The sequence below is a fragment of the Leucoraja erinacea genome, unplaced genomic scaffold (genome assembly GCF_028641065.1).
Source record: "Leucoraja erinacea ecotype New England unplaced genomic scaffold, Leri_hhj_1 Leri_396S, whole genome shotgun sequence".
NCBI classification, from domain to species: Eukaryota; Metazoa; Chordata; class Chondrichthyes; order Rajiformes; family Rajidae; genus Leucoraja; species Leucoraja erinaceus.
The window spans coordinates 84495-104038 of NW_026576297.1; the positions used below are offsets into that span (position 1 = coordinate 84495).

At 46.3% G+C, this 19544-nt stretch overlaps 1 protein-coding gene across 1 annotated transcript in view; it reads left to right on the forward strand.

Moving 5' to 3' along the window:
- The window catches only part of LOC129693700 (uncharacterized), an 82980-nt gene that overhangs the window by 51375 nt on the left and 12061 nt on the right, over nt 1–19544 (forward strand). Inside the window, exons 10-11 of the mRNA XM_055630482.1 lie at nt 11712–11807; nt 16293–16523. Of these exons, the coding sequence (XP_055486457.1) occupies nt 11712–11807; nt 16293–16523 (327 nt within the window). The remainder of the gene's footprint in view (nt 1–11711; nt 11808–16292; nt 16524–19544) is intronic.

Here is a 19544-nt window from a genome sequence, read left to right on the forward strand (position 1 = left end):
CCTTCTACCTGAAGGAAGCAGGGAGATGAGTGTGTGGCCAGGATGGTGTGGGTGTTTGATGATACTGCCAGCCTTTTTGAGGCAGCGACTGCGATAATTCCCCTCAATGGAAGGAAGGTCAGAGCCGATGATGGACTGGGCAGTGTTTATTACTTTTTGTAGCCTTTTCCTCTCCAGGGCGCTCAAATTGCCGAACCAAGCCACGGTGCAACCGGTCAGCATGCTCTCTACTGTGCACCTGTAGAAGTTAGAGAGACTCTTCCTTGACAAACCGACTCTCCGTAATCTTCTCAGGAAGTAGAGGCACTGATGAGCTTTCTTGATAATTGCATTAGTGTTCTCGGACCAGGAAAGATCTTCAGAGATGTGCACGTCTTGACCCTTTCAACCATCGACCTGTTGATATAAATGGGGCTGTGGGTCCCTCTCCTACTCCTTCCAAAGTCCACATTAAGTTCCTTGGTTTTGCTGGTGTTGAGGGCCAGGTTATTGCGCTGGCACCATATGGACAGTTACTCGATCTCTCTCCTATACTCTGACTCATCCCCATCAGTGATATGCCCCACAACAGTGGTGTCGTCAGCGAACTTGATGATGGAGTTCGTACTGTGACTGGCTACGCAGTCATGAGTATAGAGTGAGTACAGCAGGGGGCTGAGCAGGCAGCCTTGAGGTGCTCCCATGCTGATTGTTATCGAGGCTGACACATTTCCACCAATACGAACAGACTGTGGTATGTGAATGAGGAAGTCGAGGATCCAATTGCAGAGGGATGCGCAGAGACCCAGTTCTGCGAGTTTGGTAACCAGCTTGGAGGGGATGATTGTGTTAAATGCCGAGCTGTAGTCGATGACTAACAGCCTGACATATGAGTTTTTGTTGTCCAAGTGGTCCAGCGTGGAGTGAAGGGCCAGCGAGATCGCATCCACCATTGATCTGTTGTGGTGGTAAGCGAACTGCAGTGAGTCCAGGTTTTTGTCGAGGTAGGAGTTGATTTGCTCCATGATCAGCCTCTCAAAGCACTTCACCACCACTGGCGTTAGTGCCACTGGTCGATAGTCATTGAGGCACGTCACCTTACTCTTCTTGGGCACTGGTATAATTGATGCCCTTTTAAAGCAGGTGGGGACCTCAGACCTCAGAAGTGAGAGGTTGAAAATGTCCGTAAAAACTCCAGCCAGTTGGTCCGCACAGGTTTTTAGAACACGACCGGCTATACCATCAGGACCAGGTGCTTTTCGGGGGTTCACCCCACTGAAGGATTTCCTGACGTCGGCCTCTGTGACTGAGACTGAAATGCCATCACAGCGAATGGGGGTTCAGGAAGGCACATCAGTATTCTCCCTATCAAAGCCTGCGTAAAACGCATTGAGCTCATCAGGGAGTGATGTTTAGCCAACATTCGAGCTGCCTCCTGGTTTCGCCTTGTATTCAGGCCCCGCCACAGCTGCCGAACATCTGTCTCATCCTCCAGTTTGGAGCAGAAGTCCCTTTTGGCCTTTTTGATGGCCTTACCAAGGTCGTATCTGGACTTCATGTAGGCCACTGTATCATTGGAAGTGAATGCTCTGTGTCTGGACTTCAGAAGAGTGCGGATCTCAAAGTTCATCCAAGGTTTCTGATTTGGAAACACTCGGAAGGTTTTTGTAGGGATGCAGTACTCCACACATTTCTTTACGAAGTCTGTAACAACTGTGGCGTATGTCCGTAAAAACTCCAGCCAGTTGGTCCGCACAGGTTTTTAGAACACGACCGGGTATACCATCAGGTCCAGGTGCTTTTCGGGGGTTCACCACTGAGGATGGTGAATCTTTGGAATAGTCTACTGTGGAGAGTTGTGGAGTAAAGGTCATTAAATACGTTCAAGAGAGAATTTGCCCCGAAGAGAGATGAGGATCATGAGAATAGGGAAGGGAAGTGGGTGGTTCTCAGGGGAAGGACACGGGGAGCCATGTTATCTGCCCCAATTTCTTATATTCTCAGATTATCCCTTCCATCTCTCTTCACCCATTTTTAAATTGTTATTATAATTATGAAAACAAACGCCACAAAAGCACACCAATGCCTCTACTTCCTCAGGAATCCAGCATGTCTCCAAGGGCTCTTACTAACTTCTACAGATGCACTGCAGAAATCAGGTTTTCAGGATACATGGCTACTTGGTTTGGGAATAGCTCTGCCTGAAACAGCGAGAAATTGCAGAGTTGTGGACGTCACACAGGCCATCATCCAGACCAGATTCCCCACCATACACAGCTGGAAAGGGTGCAGAGAAGATTGATAATAATAATAATAATACATTTTATTTATGGGCGCCTTTCAAGAGTCTCAAGGACACCTTACAAAAATTTAGCAGGTAGAGGAAAAACATGTAAGGGGAATGAAATAAATAGTAGAGACATGACTAGTATACAAAGTAAAGACAAAACACAATATGAGGCAATTAATGCACAGATGAAAAGGGAGGGGGACGTGGGGCTAAGGATAGGCAGAGGTGAATAGATGGGTCTTGAGGCGGGACTGGAAGATGGTGAGGGACACGGAATTGCGGATCAGTTGGGGGAGGGAGTTCCAGAGCCTGGGAGCTGCCCTGGAGAAGGCTCTGCCCCCAAAACTGCGGAGGTTGGACTTGTGGATGGAGAGGAGACCGGCTGATGTGGATCCGAGGGACCGTGAGGGTTGGTAGGGGGAGAGGAGGTCAGTGAGATATGGGGGGGCCAGATGGTGGAGGGCTTTGTAGGTGAGGACCAGGATTTTGTAGGTGATGGGAAGCCAGTGAAGTTGTTTGAGGACTGGAGTAATGTGATGCCAGGATTTGGTGTGGGTGATGAGTCGGGCGGCTGCGTTCAGTTGGAGTCGGTTGATGTAGGTGGAGCTGATGCCAAAGAGAAGTGAGTTGCAGTAGTCCAGTCGGGAGGAGATGAAGGCATGGATGAGTCAGCAGCGGGAGGTGTGAGAGAGGGTCTGAGTTTGGCGATGTTGCGGAGATGAAAGAAGGAGGTTTTAATGACATGGCGGATGTGAGGCTCAAGGGAGAGGGTGGAATCAAAGATCACGCCAAGGTTGCGGGCCTGGGGAGATGGGGAGACAGTGGTGCCGTCGATGGTGAGAGTGGGGTTACTGATTTTGCTGAGTGTGGCTTTGGAGCCTATGAGGAGGAATTCTGTCTTATCGCTGTTGAGTTTGAGGAAGTTATGTTGCATCCAGGTTTTTATAGCTGACAAACAGGAGTTGATATGGGAGAGGGGGGGGGGTTGTCGGGGGATTTGGTGCCGAGATAGATCTGGGTGTCATTGGCGTAACAGTAGAAGTCCAGGTTGAAGTGGCGGAGTATCTGACCAAGGGGGAGGATGTAGATGATGAAGAGGAGGGGGCCGAGTACGGAGCCTTGGGGAACGCCTTGAGTGACTGTGGCTGTAGCAGAGGTGTGGTTGTGGAGAGAGATGAAGTGGGATCTGTTGGAAAGGTAGGAACGGAGCCAGCTGAGTGCAGAGCCTTCAATGCCGAGGTCTTTGAGTCTGGTGAGCAGGATGCTATGGTTCATTGTATCGAAGGCTGCGCTCAGGTCGAGGAGGAGGGATGAGGATGTTGAGGGAACCAGTGTCAGCAGAGGTGAGGAGGTCGTTGAGGACTTTGAGGAGAGCAGTTTCTGTGCTATGGAGGGGGCGAAAGCCAGATTGGAGGGGTTCAAGTAGGTTATACGCAAGGAGGTGGGAATGAAGTTGCGACGCAACGATACGCTCCAGGGTTTTTGAAAGAAAGGGGAGGTTTGAGATTGGGCGGTAGTTAATGAGAGAGGAGGGATCAAGACCAGGTTTCTTTAAGATTGGTGTGACAGCAGCAGTTTTGAAAGCGGAGGGGACAATTCCTTGGGACAATGAGGAGTTGAAGAGATTAGTGAGGTAGGGGCAGAGAACGGGGAGGCAGGACTTCAGCAGGGGAGTGGGGAGAGGGTCGAGGGAGCAGGTAGTGGGTTTGGAAGAGCTGATGAGTTTGGAGATTTCAGTAGGGGTGACCAGGTCAAACTGGTAGAGGAAGCAGTGTGGAGGAGGGGTAAGGAGGTCAGTGGAGATGTTGAAAGGAGGGGCCTTGGTAGGTGGTGGAGGACATGCTGGGGAGTCGGGTACAGGGGATAAAGATTGATAGATGGTGCTGATTTTATCAGCGAAAAAGTGGAGGAATGAGTTGCAGAGATCCGGAGTAGAGGTAGGGAGAGTGTTGGCCCGAGGCTTGAGGAGGTTGCCCACTGTGGAGAAGAAGGTTCTGTGGTTTAGGCAGGGATCGGTGAATCTGTGTGAGGAGAGTGTGGAGGAGGGTCAGGGCGGTGAGTACTTAAATCGGGCGCGGGGCTTTATTTCACAGAGGCCCGGGACCGTTGGTGAGTGTGGAGGAGGGTCAGGGCGGTGAGTACTTAAATCGGGCGCGGGGCTTTATTTCACAGAGGCCCGGGACCGTTGGAGACAGTGGAGGAGGGTCAGGGCGGTGAGTACTTAAATCGGGCGCGGGGCTTTATTTCACAGTGGCTCGGGACCGTTGGAGACAGTGGAGGAGGGTCAGGGTGGTGAGTACTTAAATCGGGCGCGGGGCTTTATTTCACAGAGGCCCAGGACCGTTGGAGACAGTGGAGGAGGGTCAGGGCTTTTACCGAAATCCGTAACGTTCCACACTCCATAGGGAGGTTTCTGGTGGAAGCCGCTGATTGGTGGAAGCAGACTAGAGGAAGCAGCTGATTGGGTGCAACCTCAGGTTAGCATTTGTGCTTTCTGGTTAAAGGTACAGTGTTTTAGTAAAGGTACAGTGGGCCAAGGGTACAGTGGGTTAAAGGTACAGTGGGCTAAAGGTGCAGTGTTTTAGTAAAGGTACAGTGGGCTAAAGGTACAGTGGGCTAAAGGTGCAGTGTTTTAGTAAAGGTACAGTGGGCTAAAGGTACAGTGGGCTAAAGGTGCAGTGCTCTAGTAAAGGTACAGTGAGCCAAGGGTACAGTGGGCTAAATGTACAGTGCTCTAGTAAAGGTACAGTGAGCCAAGGGTACAGTGGGCTAAATGTACAGTGCTCTAGTAAAGGTACAGTGAGCCAAGGGTACAGTGAGCCAAGGGTACAGTGCTTTTTGTTTATATAATAAAGGTGCTGATTAAAGGTCAAGAGGGAGCAGCTGTTGTGAGTCAGATACCTGCTGATTTCTCCCTGCAGTTTCTATTGTATTATACTTGTATCGGATCCAGGGTAAGGCGGGAGAATGGCAGTCAGAGCAGTGTACTGTTTTGGATGTCAGATGTGGGAGGTCATGGTGTCGGATGCCCCTCCAGACGTCCACATCTGCACCAGGTGCAGCGAGATGGAGCTCCTAAGGGACCGTATTAGGATCCTGGAGCGGCAGCTCGATGACCTCTGTCTGATCAAGGAGAGTGAGGAGGTCATAGATGGGAGTTATAGGGAGGTGGTCACTCCAAGACTACGGGAGAGAGACATGTGGGTCACGCTAAGGAAGGGCAAGGGGCAGAGGCAGGGATGAGTGAGTACTCCAATGTCGGTACACCTCGCAAATAAGTACTCCTGTTTGAGTACGGATGGGGGTGACAGCCTACCCGGGGGTAGTGACAGCGGACGGGCCTCCAGCACAGAGACCGGCCCTGTTGCTCCGAAAGGTAGGGACAAAAAGAAGAGGGCAATAGTAATTGGGGACTCTATTGTTAGGGGGTCGGATAGGCGATTCTGTGGACTCAGTCGGGAGACCAGGATGGTGGTCTGCCTCCCTGGTGCCAAGGTCTCGGATGTGTCTCAACACATCCAAGATATCCTGAAATCAGAGGGAGAGGAGCCTGAGGTCGTGGTACATATAGGTACCAATGACATAGGTAAAAAAAAGGGAAGAGGTCCTGAAGGGAGGATTTAGGGAGTTGGGAGGAGAGTTAAGAAAAAGGACCAAAAAGGTAACAATCTCAGGATTACTGCCTGTGCCACGCGACAGTGAGAGTAGGAATGGAGCGAGGTGGAGGATAAATGCGTGGCTGAAAGATTGGTGCAGAGGGCAGGGATTCAAGTTTCTGGATCATTGGGACTTCTTTTGGGGAAGGTGGGACCTGTACAGAAAGGATGGGTTGCACTTGAACCCGAGGGGGACCAATATCCTGGCGGGGAAATTTGCAAAGGCTACTGGGGAGACTTTAAACTAGAATGGTTGGGGTGAGGGACTCAAATAGAGAAAGCTATTAGACAGAATGGGAGGCAGGAAGCAGAAAAGGGAAGCACTCGGGCACAAGAGGAGAAAGAAAAAAAAGGAAATAAACAGAGAATAAGAGACGGGGGTTTTCTTAAATGTGCATATTTTAATGCTAGGAGCATTGTAAGAAAGGTGGATGAGCTTAGAGTCTGGATAGACACCTGGAAGTATGATGTTGTGGCGATCAGTGAAACATGGTTGCAGGAGGGCTGTGATTGGAAACTAAATATTCCAGGATTTCGTTGCTTCAGGCGTGATAGAATTGGAGGGGCAAGAGGTGGAGGTGTTGCATTGCTAGTCAGGGAAGATATTACAGCAGTGCTTTGGCAGGATAGATTGGAGGGCTCATCTAGGGAGGCTATTTGGGTGGAACTGAGAAGTGGGAAAGGTGTAGCAACACTTATAGGGGTGTATTATAGACCGCCAAATGGGGAACGAGAATTGGAAGAGCAAATATGTAAGGAGATAGCAGATGTTAGTAGTAAGCACAAGGTAGTGATTGTGGGAGATTTCAACTTTCCACACATAGACTGGGAAACACATTCTGTAAATGGGCTGGATGGTTTGGAGTTTGTAAAATGTGTGCAGGATAGTTTTTTGCAGCAATACATAGAGGTACCTACTAGAGGAGGGGCAGTGCTGGACCTCCTGTTAGGAAATGAGATGGGACAGGTTGCGGAGGTATGCGTTGGGGAGCACTTCGGGTCCAGTGATCACAATACCATTAGTTTCGGAGAGGGTCAGAACTGGACCTAGGGTTGAGATTTTTGATTGGAGAAAGGCTAACTTTGATGAGATGCGAGATGATTTAAAAGGAGTGAACTGGGACATTTTGTTTTATGGGAAAGATGTAGAAGAGAAATGGAGGACATTTAAAGGGGAAATTTTAAGAGTACAGAATCTTTATGTTCCTGTTCGGTTGAAAGAAAACAGTAAAAATTGGAAAGAGCCCTGGTTTTCAAGGGAAATTGGACCTTGTTCGGAAAAAGAGGGAGATCTACAATAATTATAGGCAGCATGAAGTAAATGAGGTGCTTGAGGAGTATAAGGAATGTAAAAAGAATCTTAAGAAAGAAATAAGAAAAGCTAAAAGAAGATATGAGGTTGCTTTGGCAAGTAAGGTGAAAGTAAATCCAAAGGGTTTCTACAGCTATATTAATAGCAAAAGAATAACGAGGGATAAAATTGGTCCATTGGAGAGACAGAGTGGACAGCTATCTGCAGAGCCAAAAGAGATGGGGGAGATATTGAACAATTTTTTTTCTTCAGTATTCACCAAGGAGAAGGATATTGAATTATGTGAGGTAAGGGAAACTAGTAGAGTAGCTATGGATACTATGAGGTTCAAAGTAAAAGAAGTACTGACACTTTTGAAAAATATAAAAGTGGATAAGTCTCCAGGTCCTGACAGGATATTCCCTAGGACATTGAGGGAAGTTAGTGTAGAAATAGCCGGGGCTATGACAGAAATATTTCAAATGTCATTAGAAATGGGAATAGTCCCCGAGGATTGGTGTACTGCGCATGTTGTTCCATTGTTTAAAAAGGGTTCTAAGAGTAAACCTAGCAATTATAGACCTGTTAGTTTGACTTCAGTGGTGGGCAAATTAATGGAAAAGATACTTAGAGATAATATATATAAGCATCTGGATAAACAGGGTCTGATTGGGAACAGTCAACATGGATTTGGGCCTGGAAGATCATGTTTGACTAATCTTCTTGAATTTTTTGAAGAGGTTACTAGGGAAATTGACAAGGGTAAAGCAGTGGATGTTGTCTATATGGACTTTAGTAAGGCCTTTGACAAGGTTCCTCATGGAAGGTTGGTTAAGAAGGTTCAACTGTTGGATATAAATGCAGGAATAGCAAGATGGATTCAATTCAATTCAATTCAATTCAATTCAATTCAATTCAATTCAATTTATTTGTCATTTGGACCCCTTGAGGTCCAAACGAAATGACGGTTCTGCAGCCATACATTACAAACAAATAGACCCAAGACACAACATAATTTACATAAACATCCATCACATTGCTGTGATGGAAGGCCAAAAAAACGTATCTCTCCACTGCACTCCCCCCCCCGATGTCAGAGTCAAAGTCAAAGCCCCCCCACACACACCGTCGCACACCGCAAGGTCGAACACACCGGGTTCTTGATGTTGGAGCCCCCGGCGTGCGCTCGCAGAGTCCCGCGGCCATTACAAGCCGCGCGGGGCGGTGCTGCGAGGCCCCGTTCCAGGAGCTCTTCGACCCCGCAACTCGAGCGGGAGAAGTCGCCATTGCGGGAGCCCTGAAAAGCGGTCTCGCTCCAGTGACCCGCGGGCTCCCGGTGCCGCCGTCCGCAGTTGCAGCCTCCGAATCTCCGGAGGTCGGGCCGCAGCAGCAGCAGCGCTCCACCACCGCTCCACCCGCTCCGGACTCGGCCAGCTCGGCAACGGTGAAGGTAGTCATCGGCACCAGAGCCCCCGGTCTTCCTGTTGGAGGCCGCACCTCGTTGCAGCGCCAACTACAACGGAGACCCGACAAAGAAAAGGTCGGGTCTCCCGTGCAGGGAGAGATTAAAAGTTACCCCCTCCCTCCCACCCCACCCCCACCCCCCCACACACACACCCCAACAAAAAATAACAAAAACTACATAAAAACATAGACAAAAAAAGTAATAAAAACGCAGACGGGCTGTAGAGGTCGCTGCTGACGAGAGTCGCGCCGCCTACATCTACAACCGTGGCTGAATGGGAGAACCCGGAGGGTAATGGTGGATGGCTGTTTATCGGGTTGGAGGCAGGTGACTAGTGGGGTGCCTCAGGGATCTGTGTTGGGTTCTTTGTTGTTTGTCATGTACATCAATGATCTGGATGAAGGGGTGGTAAATTGGATTAGTAAGTATGCAGATGATACCAAGATAGGGGGTGTTGCGGATAATGAAGAGGATTTCCAAAGTCTACAGAGTGATTTAGGCCATTTGGAAAAATGGGCTGAAAGATGGCAGATGGAGTTTAATGCTGATAAATGTGAGGTGCTACACCTTGGCAGGACAAATCAAATTTGGCGTACATGGTAAATGGTAGGGAATTGAAGAATACAGTTGAACAGAGGGATCTGGGAATAACCGTGCATAGTTCCTTGAAGGTGGAATCTCGTATAGATACGGTGGTAAAGAAAGCTTTTGGTATGCTAGCCTTTATAAATCAGAGCATTGAGTATAGAAGCTGGGATGTAATGTTAAAATTGTACAAGGCATTGGTGAGACCAAATCTGGAGTATGGTGTACAATTTTGGTTGCCCAATTATAGGAAGGATGTCAACAAAATAGAGAGAGTACAGAGGAGATTTACTAGAATGTTGCCTGGGTTTCAACAACTAAGTTACAGAGATAGGTTGAATAAGTTAGGTCTTTATTCTCTGGAGCGCAGAAGGTTAAGGGGGGACTTGATATAAATTGGATAGGCATATGGATGAGAAGGGAATGGAGTGTTATGGTATGAGTGCAGGCAGGTGGGACTAAGGGAAAAAAAGTAGTCGGCACGGACTTGTAGGGCCGAGATGGCCTGTTTCCGTGCTGTAATTGTTATATGGTTACGGTATGATGAAGATGTTGGCAGGACTCAAGAGCCTCAGCTTTAGGGAGAGGCTGAGCAGGCTAGGACTATTTTTTTCAGAGAGCAGGAGGGCGAGGGGTGATTTTATAGAGGTGTACAAAATCATGAGAGGAATAGATCGGGAAGATGCACAGAGTCTCTTGACCAGAGTGGTGGTATCGAGAACCAGAGGACATAGGTTTAAAGTGAGGGGGAAAGATTTAATAGGGTAACTTTTTCAATGGGTAGTAGGTGTTTGAAATGAGTTGCCAGAGGAAGTTGTTGATCCAGGTACTATCGCAAAGTTTAAGAAACATTTATACGGGTACATGGATAGGACAGGTTTAGAGGGGTATGGGCCAAATGTAAGCAGGTGCGACTTTTGCTGGTGAGGGCAAATGGGCTGAATGGCCTGTTTCCACGCTGCAAGATTCTATGACTGACACTCCATCGATGTTACTGCGGGATAACAGCCAACAAAATCTAGGTTCTTTTTCATCCTGGTCATTCCCTCTTCTCCCCGCTCCCATCAGGTGGAAGATACAGAAGCTTGAAAGTCCGTAAAGCGAGACTCAGGAACAGCTTCTTCCCCTGTCATATTTACCATACTTCAGGAAGATCCTGTCTTAAGCTAGAGTACAGTCCTGATTCTCCAACTTAACTTATGGTTGACATTGGACTGTTTCTATGGAACTGTTATGCTCCATTAATGGGAACTAAATTCTGCACTCTGGTATTTGCTCTTCACTCTTACTATTGTACTTGTTTGATTGTATTCATGTATAGTTTTACCTGATTTGTTTGCATGGAACACAAACAAAAGTTTTTCACTGCATCTGAGTACACATAACGATAATGAACCTATACCACGACCAAATTCCAATTCTGTTTATCCTTGTGATATAGGTGAAGGCTATTTCAGCCCACTGTGTACGCCAGCATAGAGGGCGACCTTATTTCCCAATAATCTTCCCTGTAATCTATTCCTTCCACTTTCCCATCAACTTTACCCAGATTCAGTCGCTCACCTGTATGCTCGGGGCAATTTACTGTGTCCTCTTAAACTACCAAACAGAACACAATTACCTTTGGTATTGGTTTTGTATTCTCAGGTGTACTGAGATACAGTGAAAACATTTTCTCAGCCCGCCATCCATCGTCATACAATTTATAAGTACAATAACCCATAGACAAGTATACCAGGTAGTGCAAAGAGAAAAATAAACAGTGTTGAGTATAGTGCTGCAGTTAGAGAGAAAGTGCAGATTTTCTAAAAATGTAAACTTTGCAGGAAGATAGATTGAGTGATCGGGACCATACCACTAACTTATAAGAGTCTGTTAAATAGTCTGATAACAGCAGCTATTCCTGAAAGTCATACACAAGATTTTGGATCTTCTGACTGTTGGAACAGGTGAGAAGAGAGAATGACTGGGGAGGGTTGTCCTCGATTATGTTGGCTACTTTCTTGAGAAAATGGGGTATCGATGGAGTCGTTGAGGGGGAGGCTGGTTTTTATGATGGACTGGGCTGCATCGCAACTCTCGGCAATTTCTTGCAGTTTTGGGCAGAGCAGTTGCCAAACCAAGCTGTGATGCATTCTAATATGATGCTTTCTAGGATGCATCTGTAGAAAATGGTTAGAGCCATTGGAAACATGCCAGATTGCTTGTTTTATGGGACATGGAAAAAAATATGAGCAAATGGGTGTAATCCACACAAGGGGAACGCCACGTGGACAAACCTTGTGGACCAGGTTGAAACTAGATCGCTGGAGCTGTGAGGCTGCTCCACCAGCAGAGCCAAACTATTATTGGAGTTGATCTTTCAGATCATTGACAACAGACTTTAAAAATGTTGTATTTTTCAGGAGACCAAAGTAACTATTTTTGCGAATATCTCTGTTCCAGGGAAAGGTACGGAAAGAAATAGAGTCCCTCAATGAACAAATGGTTGATAACTGTAAAAGTCAGGATGAAGAAGAGGAAGATGTCAATAAACTGAAGGTAAGAAGAGTTGTTTGAAGGTCCCACACCAAAGCAAAGTTGAGATGGGAAACCAAACAGTTAATGTAACAACTAGTGTTGCGGTCCAATGTCATGCACGTGGGACGGACTCAATCTAGCACCAGGTCAATATTTTTTTTTTTGTGCCATTCACTCCATTATATATTTGATCTGTTGTAATATTTTGTTTCCTCCGATTCCACGCCAAAAATCACAATGATCATTTGCAGAAGGACCCAGCATCCTTAGTTTCTTGCACCTTCATTGATAGGCCCAATATTTTCTCCAACCACACAGCATGAGAAGCGTAGGGAAGGGAGCAGGAGTCAGACAAGTGCTCCATAAACACACAAAGTGCTGGAGTAATGTAGTGGTTCAGGCAGCATCACTGGAGGGAATGGATAATCAATGTTTCTGGCTGTTTGTCCATTCTGTTCATGGGTGCTCCTGAACTGATTGGTTCATAGTCATACGGGGTGGAAACAGGCCCTTCGACACAACGTGCCCACATGGACCAACATGTCTCATCTATACTAGTCCCACCAGTCTGTGTTTGGCCCATATCCTTCTAAACCTATCTGATCCATGTACCTGTCTAAATGTTTCTCAAAAGTTGTGATGGTGCCTGCCTTAGCTACGTCCTCAAGCAACTCGTTCCATACACTGACCACCCGTTGTGTAAAAAGTTACTCCTCAGGTTCCTATTAAATCTTTCCCCTCTGCATGTATGTTCTTGTCCATATATTTGCTATACCTGACAAACAGCAATGGGTCCAGCACCGAACCCCAAGGCACACCACTAGTCACAGGTGTCCAATCTGAAAAGCAACCTTCCACCATCACCCTCTCCTCCTTCCATGAAACCATTTCTCTATCCATTCAGCTTTCTGTCCTTGGATCCCATGCGACATATACTTCCTACAGCACTTTGTATTTTGCTCACGATTCCAGCATCTGCATTTCCTTGGGACTCCATGTGCTCCAGCAAGCCTGCCTGCCTTTCTAGTCACAACTGTTCACCTCACTATTATATCAATTCACCGATGACTCACAAACCTTTGAGCAAACAAAAATCCTTCGCTTTCCCTTAGAGGTAAAAGGAACTGCAGATGCTGGAATCTTGAACAAAACACAAAGTGCTGGAAGAGCTCAGGGAATCGGGCAGCATCAGTGGAGGAAACGCATAGGTGATATTTCGGATCAGGACATTTCTTCAGGCTCATTCCTCAGATTTATTTCTTCATTCCATTCAGTATGTAAAGCCGTTGGTCAAATCTATACCTCCTGTTCTAGATTGTCCCCACCAGAGGAAGTATCCTGTCAAAAAGATAGACATAGAAACATAGAAACATAGAAATTAGGTGCAGGAGTAGACCATTCGGCCCTTCGAGCCTGCACCGCCATTCAATATGATCATGGCTGATCATCCAACTCAGTATCCCGTACCTGCCTTCTCTCCATACCCTCTGATCCCCTTAACCACAAGGGCCACACCTAACTCCCTCTTAAATATAGCCAATGAACTGGTCTCAACTACCCTCTGTGGCAGAGAGTTCCAGAGATTCACCACTCTCTGTGTGAAAAAAGTTCTTCTCATCTCGGTTTTGAAGGATTCCCCCCTTATCCTTAAGCTGTGACCCCTTGTCCTGGACTTCCCCAACATCGGGAACAATCTTCCTGCATCTAGCCTGTCCAACCCCTTAAGAATTTTGTAAGTTTCTATAAGATCCCCTCTCAATCTCCTAAATTCTAGAGAGTATAAACCAAGTCTGTCTAGTCTTTCTTCATAAGACAGTCCTGACATCCCAGGAATCAGTCTGGTGAACCTTCTCTGCACTCCCTCTATGGCAATAATGTCCTTCCTCATATTTGGAGACAAAAACTGTACGCAATACTCCAGGTGTGGTCTCACCAAGGCCCTGTACAACTGCAATAGAACCTCCCTGCTCCTATACTCAAACCCTTTTGCTATGAAAGCCAACATACCATTCGCTTTCTTTACTGCCTGCTGCACCTGCAATGACTGGCGTACCATGACACCCAGGTCTCGCTGCATCTCCCCCTTTCCCAATCGGCCACCATTTAGATAATAGTCTGCATTCCCGTTTTTGCCACCAAAATGGATAACCTCACATTTATCCACATTATACTGCATCTGCCAAACATTTGCCCACTCACCCAGCCTATCCAAGTCACCTTGCAGTCTCCTAGCATCCTCCTCACAGCTAACACTGCCCCCCAGCTTAGTGTTATCCGCAAACCTGGAGATATTGCCTTCAATTCTCTCATCCAGATCATTAATATATATTGTAAATAGCTGGGGTCCCAGCACTGAGCCTTGCGGTACCCCACTAGTCACTGCCTGCCATTGTGAAAAGGACCCGTTTGCTCCTACTCTTTGCTTCCTGTTTGCCAGCCAGTTCTCTATCCACATCAATACTGAACCCCCAATGCCGTGTGCTTTAAGTTTGTATACTAATCTCTTATGTGGGACCTTGTCGAAAGCCTTCTGGAAGTCCAGATACACCACATCCACTGGTTCCCCCCTATCCACGCTACTAGTTACATCCTCGAAAAATTCTATAAGATTCGTCAGACATGATTTACCTTTCGTAAATCCATGCTGACTTTGTCCAATGATTTCACCACTTTCCAAATGTGCTGCTATCCCATCTTTAATAACTGACTCTAGCAGTTTACCACTACCGATGTTAGACTAACTGGTCTGTAATTCCCCGTTTTCTCTCTCCCTCCCTTCTTAAAAAGTGGGGTTACGTTTGCTACCCGCCAATCCTCTGGAACTACCCCAGAATCTAAAGAGTTTTGAAAGATTATTACTAATGCATCCACTATTTCTGGAGCTACTTCCTTAAGTACTCTGGGATGCAGCCTATCTGGCCCCGGGGATTTATCGGCCTTTAATCCATTCAATTTACCCAACACCACTTCCCGACTAACCTGGATTTCACTCAATTCCTCCAACTCCTTTGACCCGCGGTCCCCTGCTATTTCCGGCAGATTATTTATGTCTTCCTTTGTGAAGATGGAACCAAAGTAGTTATTCAATTGGTCCGCCATATCCTTGTTCCCCATGATCAACTCACCTGTTTCTGACTGCAAGGGACCTACATTTGTTTTAACTAATCTCTTTCTTTTCACATATCTATAAAAACTTTTGCAGTCAGTTTTTTATGTTCCCTGCCAGTTTCTACATGTTAATTTAGATAAGTATCCCGCATACATTCCAAGAAATCCTCTTCCTCAGCACCCCTGCCAATTTGTTTCATCCAATCTATATGTAGATTGAAGTCACCCATTATAACTGCTTTGCCTTTGTCGCACGCATTTCTAATTTCCTGTTTGATACCATCTCCAACTTCACTACTACTGTTAGGTGGCCTGTACACAACACCCACCAGCGTTTTCTGCCCCTTAGTGTTTCATAAAATGCTGAAGTAACGCAGTGGGTCAGGCAGTATCTCCGGATAGAAGGAATGGGTGACGGTTCGGGTAGAGACCCTTCTTTAGACTGAATCAGGGGAGAGGGAGATATAGAGATAAGGAAATGTGTTTTGTGTCTATCTTTGGTTTAAACCAGCATCAGCAGTTCCTTCCTACAACATATCCTGTCAACAACTCCACTCAGATCTTATTCACTTCCCATATAATACAACTAATTTTAATGATGTCAAGTTAATGAACCTTTTCAACACTGCCTTCTGTAAACAAGGAGACTGAATCTGTACCACGGTGTCAAATCATCACCACCCTAGAACATGGGACATAGGAATAGTCCCTTTGGCCCACAATGTCAGCCAAATATAATGACAGGACCAACTCTTATCTGCCTGCACATTATCCATATCCCACCATTCACTTGCCTACCCAACAGCCTCTTAAATGCCACTAACGTATCTGCCTCAAGCACCCCCCCCCCCTCCCCCCTTACAACAACACATTGCAAGCCCTCACCAGCCTTTGCGTAAATAAAAATACTTGCACCGCACATCTCCTTTAAACTCGTTCCTCTCACTTTAAAGATGTTTCCTCCCACATTCCAAAGATGTGCAGGTTTGTAGGTTAAATGGCTGTAAACTGTCCCCAGTGTGTCGGGTAGAGCTAATGTATGGGTGATCACTGGTCGTCACAGACTTGGTCGGCCAAAGACCCAGTTTCAACGCTGTATCTCTAAAATAAAAAGAAAGATAAAGTCCGATTAAAGATAGTTCAAAGGTCTCCAATGAGGTAGATGGTTGTTCAGAACAGCTCTCTGGTAGTGAGATGATGGTTCAGTTGCCGGATACCAGCTGGAAGAAACTGTCCCTAAATCTGGAGGTGTGTGCTTTCAGTTTTAACCTAGTATAATGTTCAGCTGTGGCATTGTGGAACAAAGGGCCTGTTCCTGTGCTGTACTGTTTTCTGTTCTATGTTCCACGACTCATGCACTTGTCACTGGGTAAATGCACCTGTTTTTTATTCCATCAGAAAGAATCTGCCGCCTTGCAGAAGGACATTGAATCTAAGTTCAAAGAACTGCACCAGTTTTTGCACCAGGAAGAGAAAAAGCTGAAAACAAAACTGGAGCAAAAGGAAAATGCCATATTGCAACAAAAAGATGAAAATCTAAAGAAAATCTCCGAACAGCATGCGTCAATTAAGCAAGCAATCTCAGACATGCAAGGAAAACTGAGTCTAGAAGATGCAGAATTTATGCAGGTATTGTCTATTGTTTACATGGGAAACATGATGCCATTACCATTCAGATTGTAAAACCCAATATACAGTTGATAACTCCATCAGTCCACATTCAGAACTTTGGCAGCACCAGTCCCAGAATGGGTGGCACGGTGGAGCAGCGGTATCATTGCCGGCTTACAGCACTTACAGCACCAGAGACCTAGGTTCAATCCCGACTATGGGTGCTGTCTGTACGGAGTTTGTACGTGCTCCCCGTGACCGCGTGGGTTATCTCGAGATCTTCGGTTTCCTCCCACACTCCAAAGACGTGCAGGTTTGTAGGTTAATTGGCTTCATAGAAATGTAAATTGGCCCTAGTGTGTGTAGGGTAGTGTCAATTTGCGAGGATCGCTGGTCGGCGCAGACTTAGTGGTCGTAAAGGCCTTTTCCCTTGCTGTATCTCTAAACTCTAAACCAATCTAGCAGCTTTTCCAGACTCTTGGATCATAGAAACATAGAAAATAGGTGCAGGAGGAGGCCATTCGGCCCTTCGAGCACCGCCATTCATTGTGATCATGGCTGATCATCCCAAATCAATAACCCGTGCCTGCCTTCTCCCTATATCCCTTGATTCCACTAGTCCCTAGAGCTCTATGTAACTCTCTTAAATCCATCCAGTGATTTGGCCTCCACTGCCCTCTGTGGCAGGGAATTCCACAAATTCACAACTCTGGGTGAAAAAGTTTTTTCTCACCTCAGTCTTAAATGGCCTCCCATTTATTCTAAGACTGTGGGCCCTGGTTCTGGACTCGCCCAACATTGGGAACATTTTTCCTGCATCTAGCTTGTCCAGTCCTTTTATAATTTTATATGTTTCCATAAAACCTCCCCTCATCCTTCTAAACTCCAGTGAATACAAGCCTAGTCTTTTCAATCTTTTCTCATATGACAGTCCCACCATCCCAAGGATCAATCTCGTGAACCTATGCTGCACTGTCTCAATCACAAGGATGTCCTTCCTCAAATTAGGAGACCAAAACTGTACACAATACTTCAGATGTGGTCTTGCCAGAGCCCTATACAACTGCAGAAGAACCTCTTTACTCCGATACTGAAATCCTCTTGTTATGAAGGCCAACATTCCCTTAGCTTTCTTCACTGCCTGCTGTACCTGCACGCCAACTTTCAGTGACCGGTGTACAAGGACACCCAGGTCTCACTGCATCTCCCCCTTACCTAACCTAACCCCATTGAGATAATAATCTGCCCACTTGTTTTTGCCACCAAAGTGGATAACCTCACATTTTACTTCAAAGTCACGTGAGTGATTCCGTGAAGAAGCCCCGCCAGTCCGCATGCGTGTCATATCGTCATTCGCATGGCGAAGCACCGGACTGGCAGGCAAGTCACTCCTGCCAGCGGTAAGTTTAAACCTACAGGTAAGTTTTTAATACTTACCAGGTTGTGTTTTCTTGCAGGAACCTCTTCTTACAGAGGTTTCCTGCTGGATGTGGTAACACAGTCTGGACGAGCCGCGGGAGATCATATTCATTAATACTCCAACACACTTCGAAACAAGAAATTGCTGATGCTGGTTTCCACAAGAGGATACTGAGTTCTAGAATAGCTCAACAGGTCAAGCACCATCAAACAAGCTGCTTGACCTGCTGAGTTATAACAGCACTATGTCCACTAATTATGTCTGACTCAGTCTAGAGGAGATCCCAACCCAATTCGTCACGTATCCTAACCCCCTCTACAGATGCTGCATGATCTGCTGAATTCCTCAGGCACTTGGTGTTTTCCACTCTTTAAAATCATTGTATATAGATGATATGTAGAATAACAATAAACATTCCAGTTAACTCATTATCACCGACCCCACAGTCAACAATGGACCATTCTGGGCTACACCTTTCCTTGATCATCGTTGCTTTTTGCAGATCTTTCATTCATTTGTTCTATGTACCTTCCATATCTCCCGTTTTCCTTTCCCCCGACACTCAGTCTTAAGAAGGGTCTCGACCCAAAACCTATTCCTTTTCTCCAGAGATGCAGCCTCGCCTGCTGAGTTACTCCAGATTGTTGAGTCTATTTCAGTTAGCCAGGTACATTTAAACAGAGCACTAGCAGCAGAACGAGGCAAGTTTCAAGGAAGTATGGATGGGGAGTGGGCCCCAGGTGAATTTTAAGGGAGATTAGTTAAGTCAAGTTGAGCTGATTGTCATATGAATATGTAGAGTGAGGGACAGATACAATAACAATTTTGATTCCTGCACCATCACAAGCTTATAGACACAATCAGCACACAGAATCACGTCAGACCCAAGCCAGTGAAAAGGAAAAGACTAGTTGGGCATTGAGTAGAAGTGTCGGGAAGACACGATACAGATTTTTAGCACTTTGGTTAGACCTCATTTGGAGTATTGTGTGCAGTTCTGGACACCCCAATATAAGAAGTATGTAGCGGCCTTGGAGAGAATGCACTAGATGTTTACAAGAATGATGCCTGGATTACAGGGAATTAGTATCCAAAGACGATGGACAAACTTGGATAATTTTCTCTGGACTGCCGGTTGAGAAGAGTAGATAAAATTAAGAGAAAGCTCTAGAGTAGAGAGTCAGAAGCCTTTCCTGTGGTGGAAGTATGAAAGATTTGAGGGCATAGCTTTATGCTGAGGAGACAAAATGTAAAGGAGATGTGCAGGACAAGCGAGGGTGGTTGGTGCCTGGAATGCACGACCAGGGATGGTGATGGTGGATGCAAGTCCAATACTGGTGTGTATGGGCTTATAGACAAGCACGTCATGGTCACATGCAGGCAGATGAGATTAGTCTATCTTGGCATCATGTTTGGCACAGACATTGTGGGCTAAAGGGCCTGCTCCAGTATTGTGCTGTGCTATTCTGTGAGTGCAGAAGTTTAGCACCAGAATGCTAAAGGAAGAATGGCAGCTAAGAGTAGGAAGGAACAGCAGATGCTAGTTTAAACCAAAGATTGACTGCTCTAACTTCAAGTAACCCTAGCTTTCCCTCTCTTTCCACCCCTCCCCCTCCCAG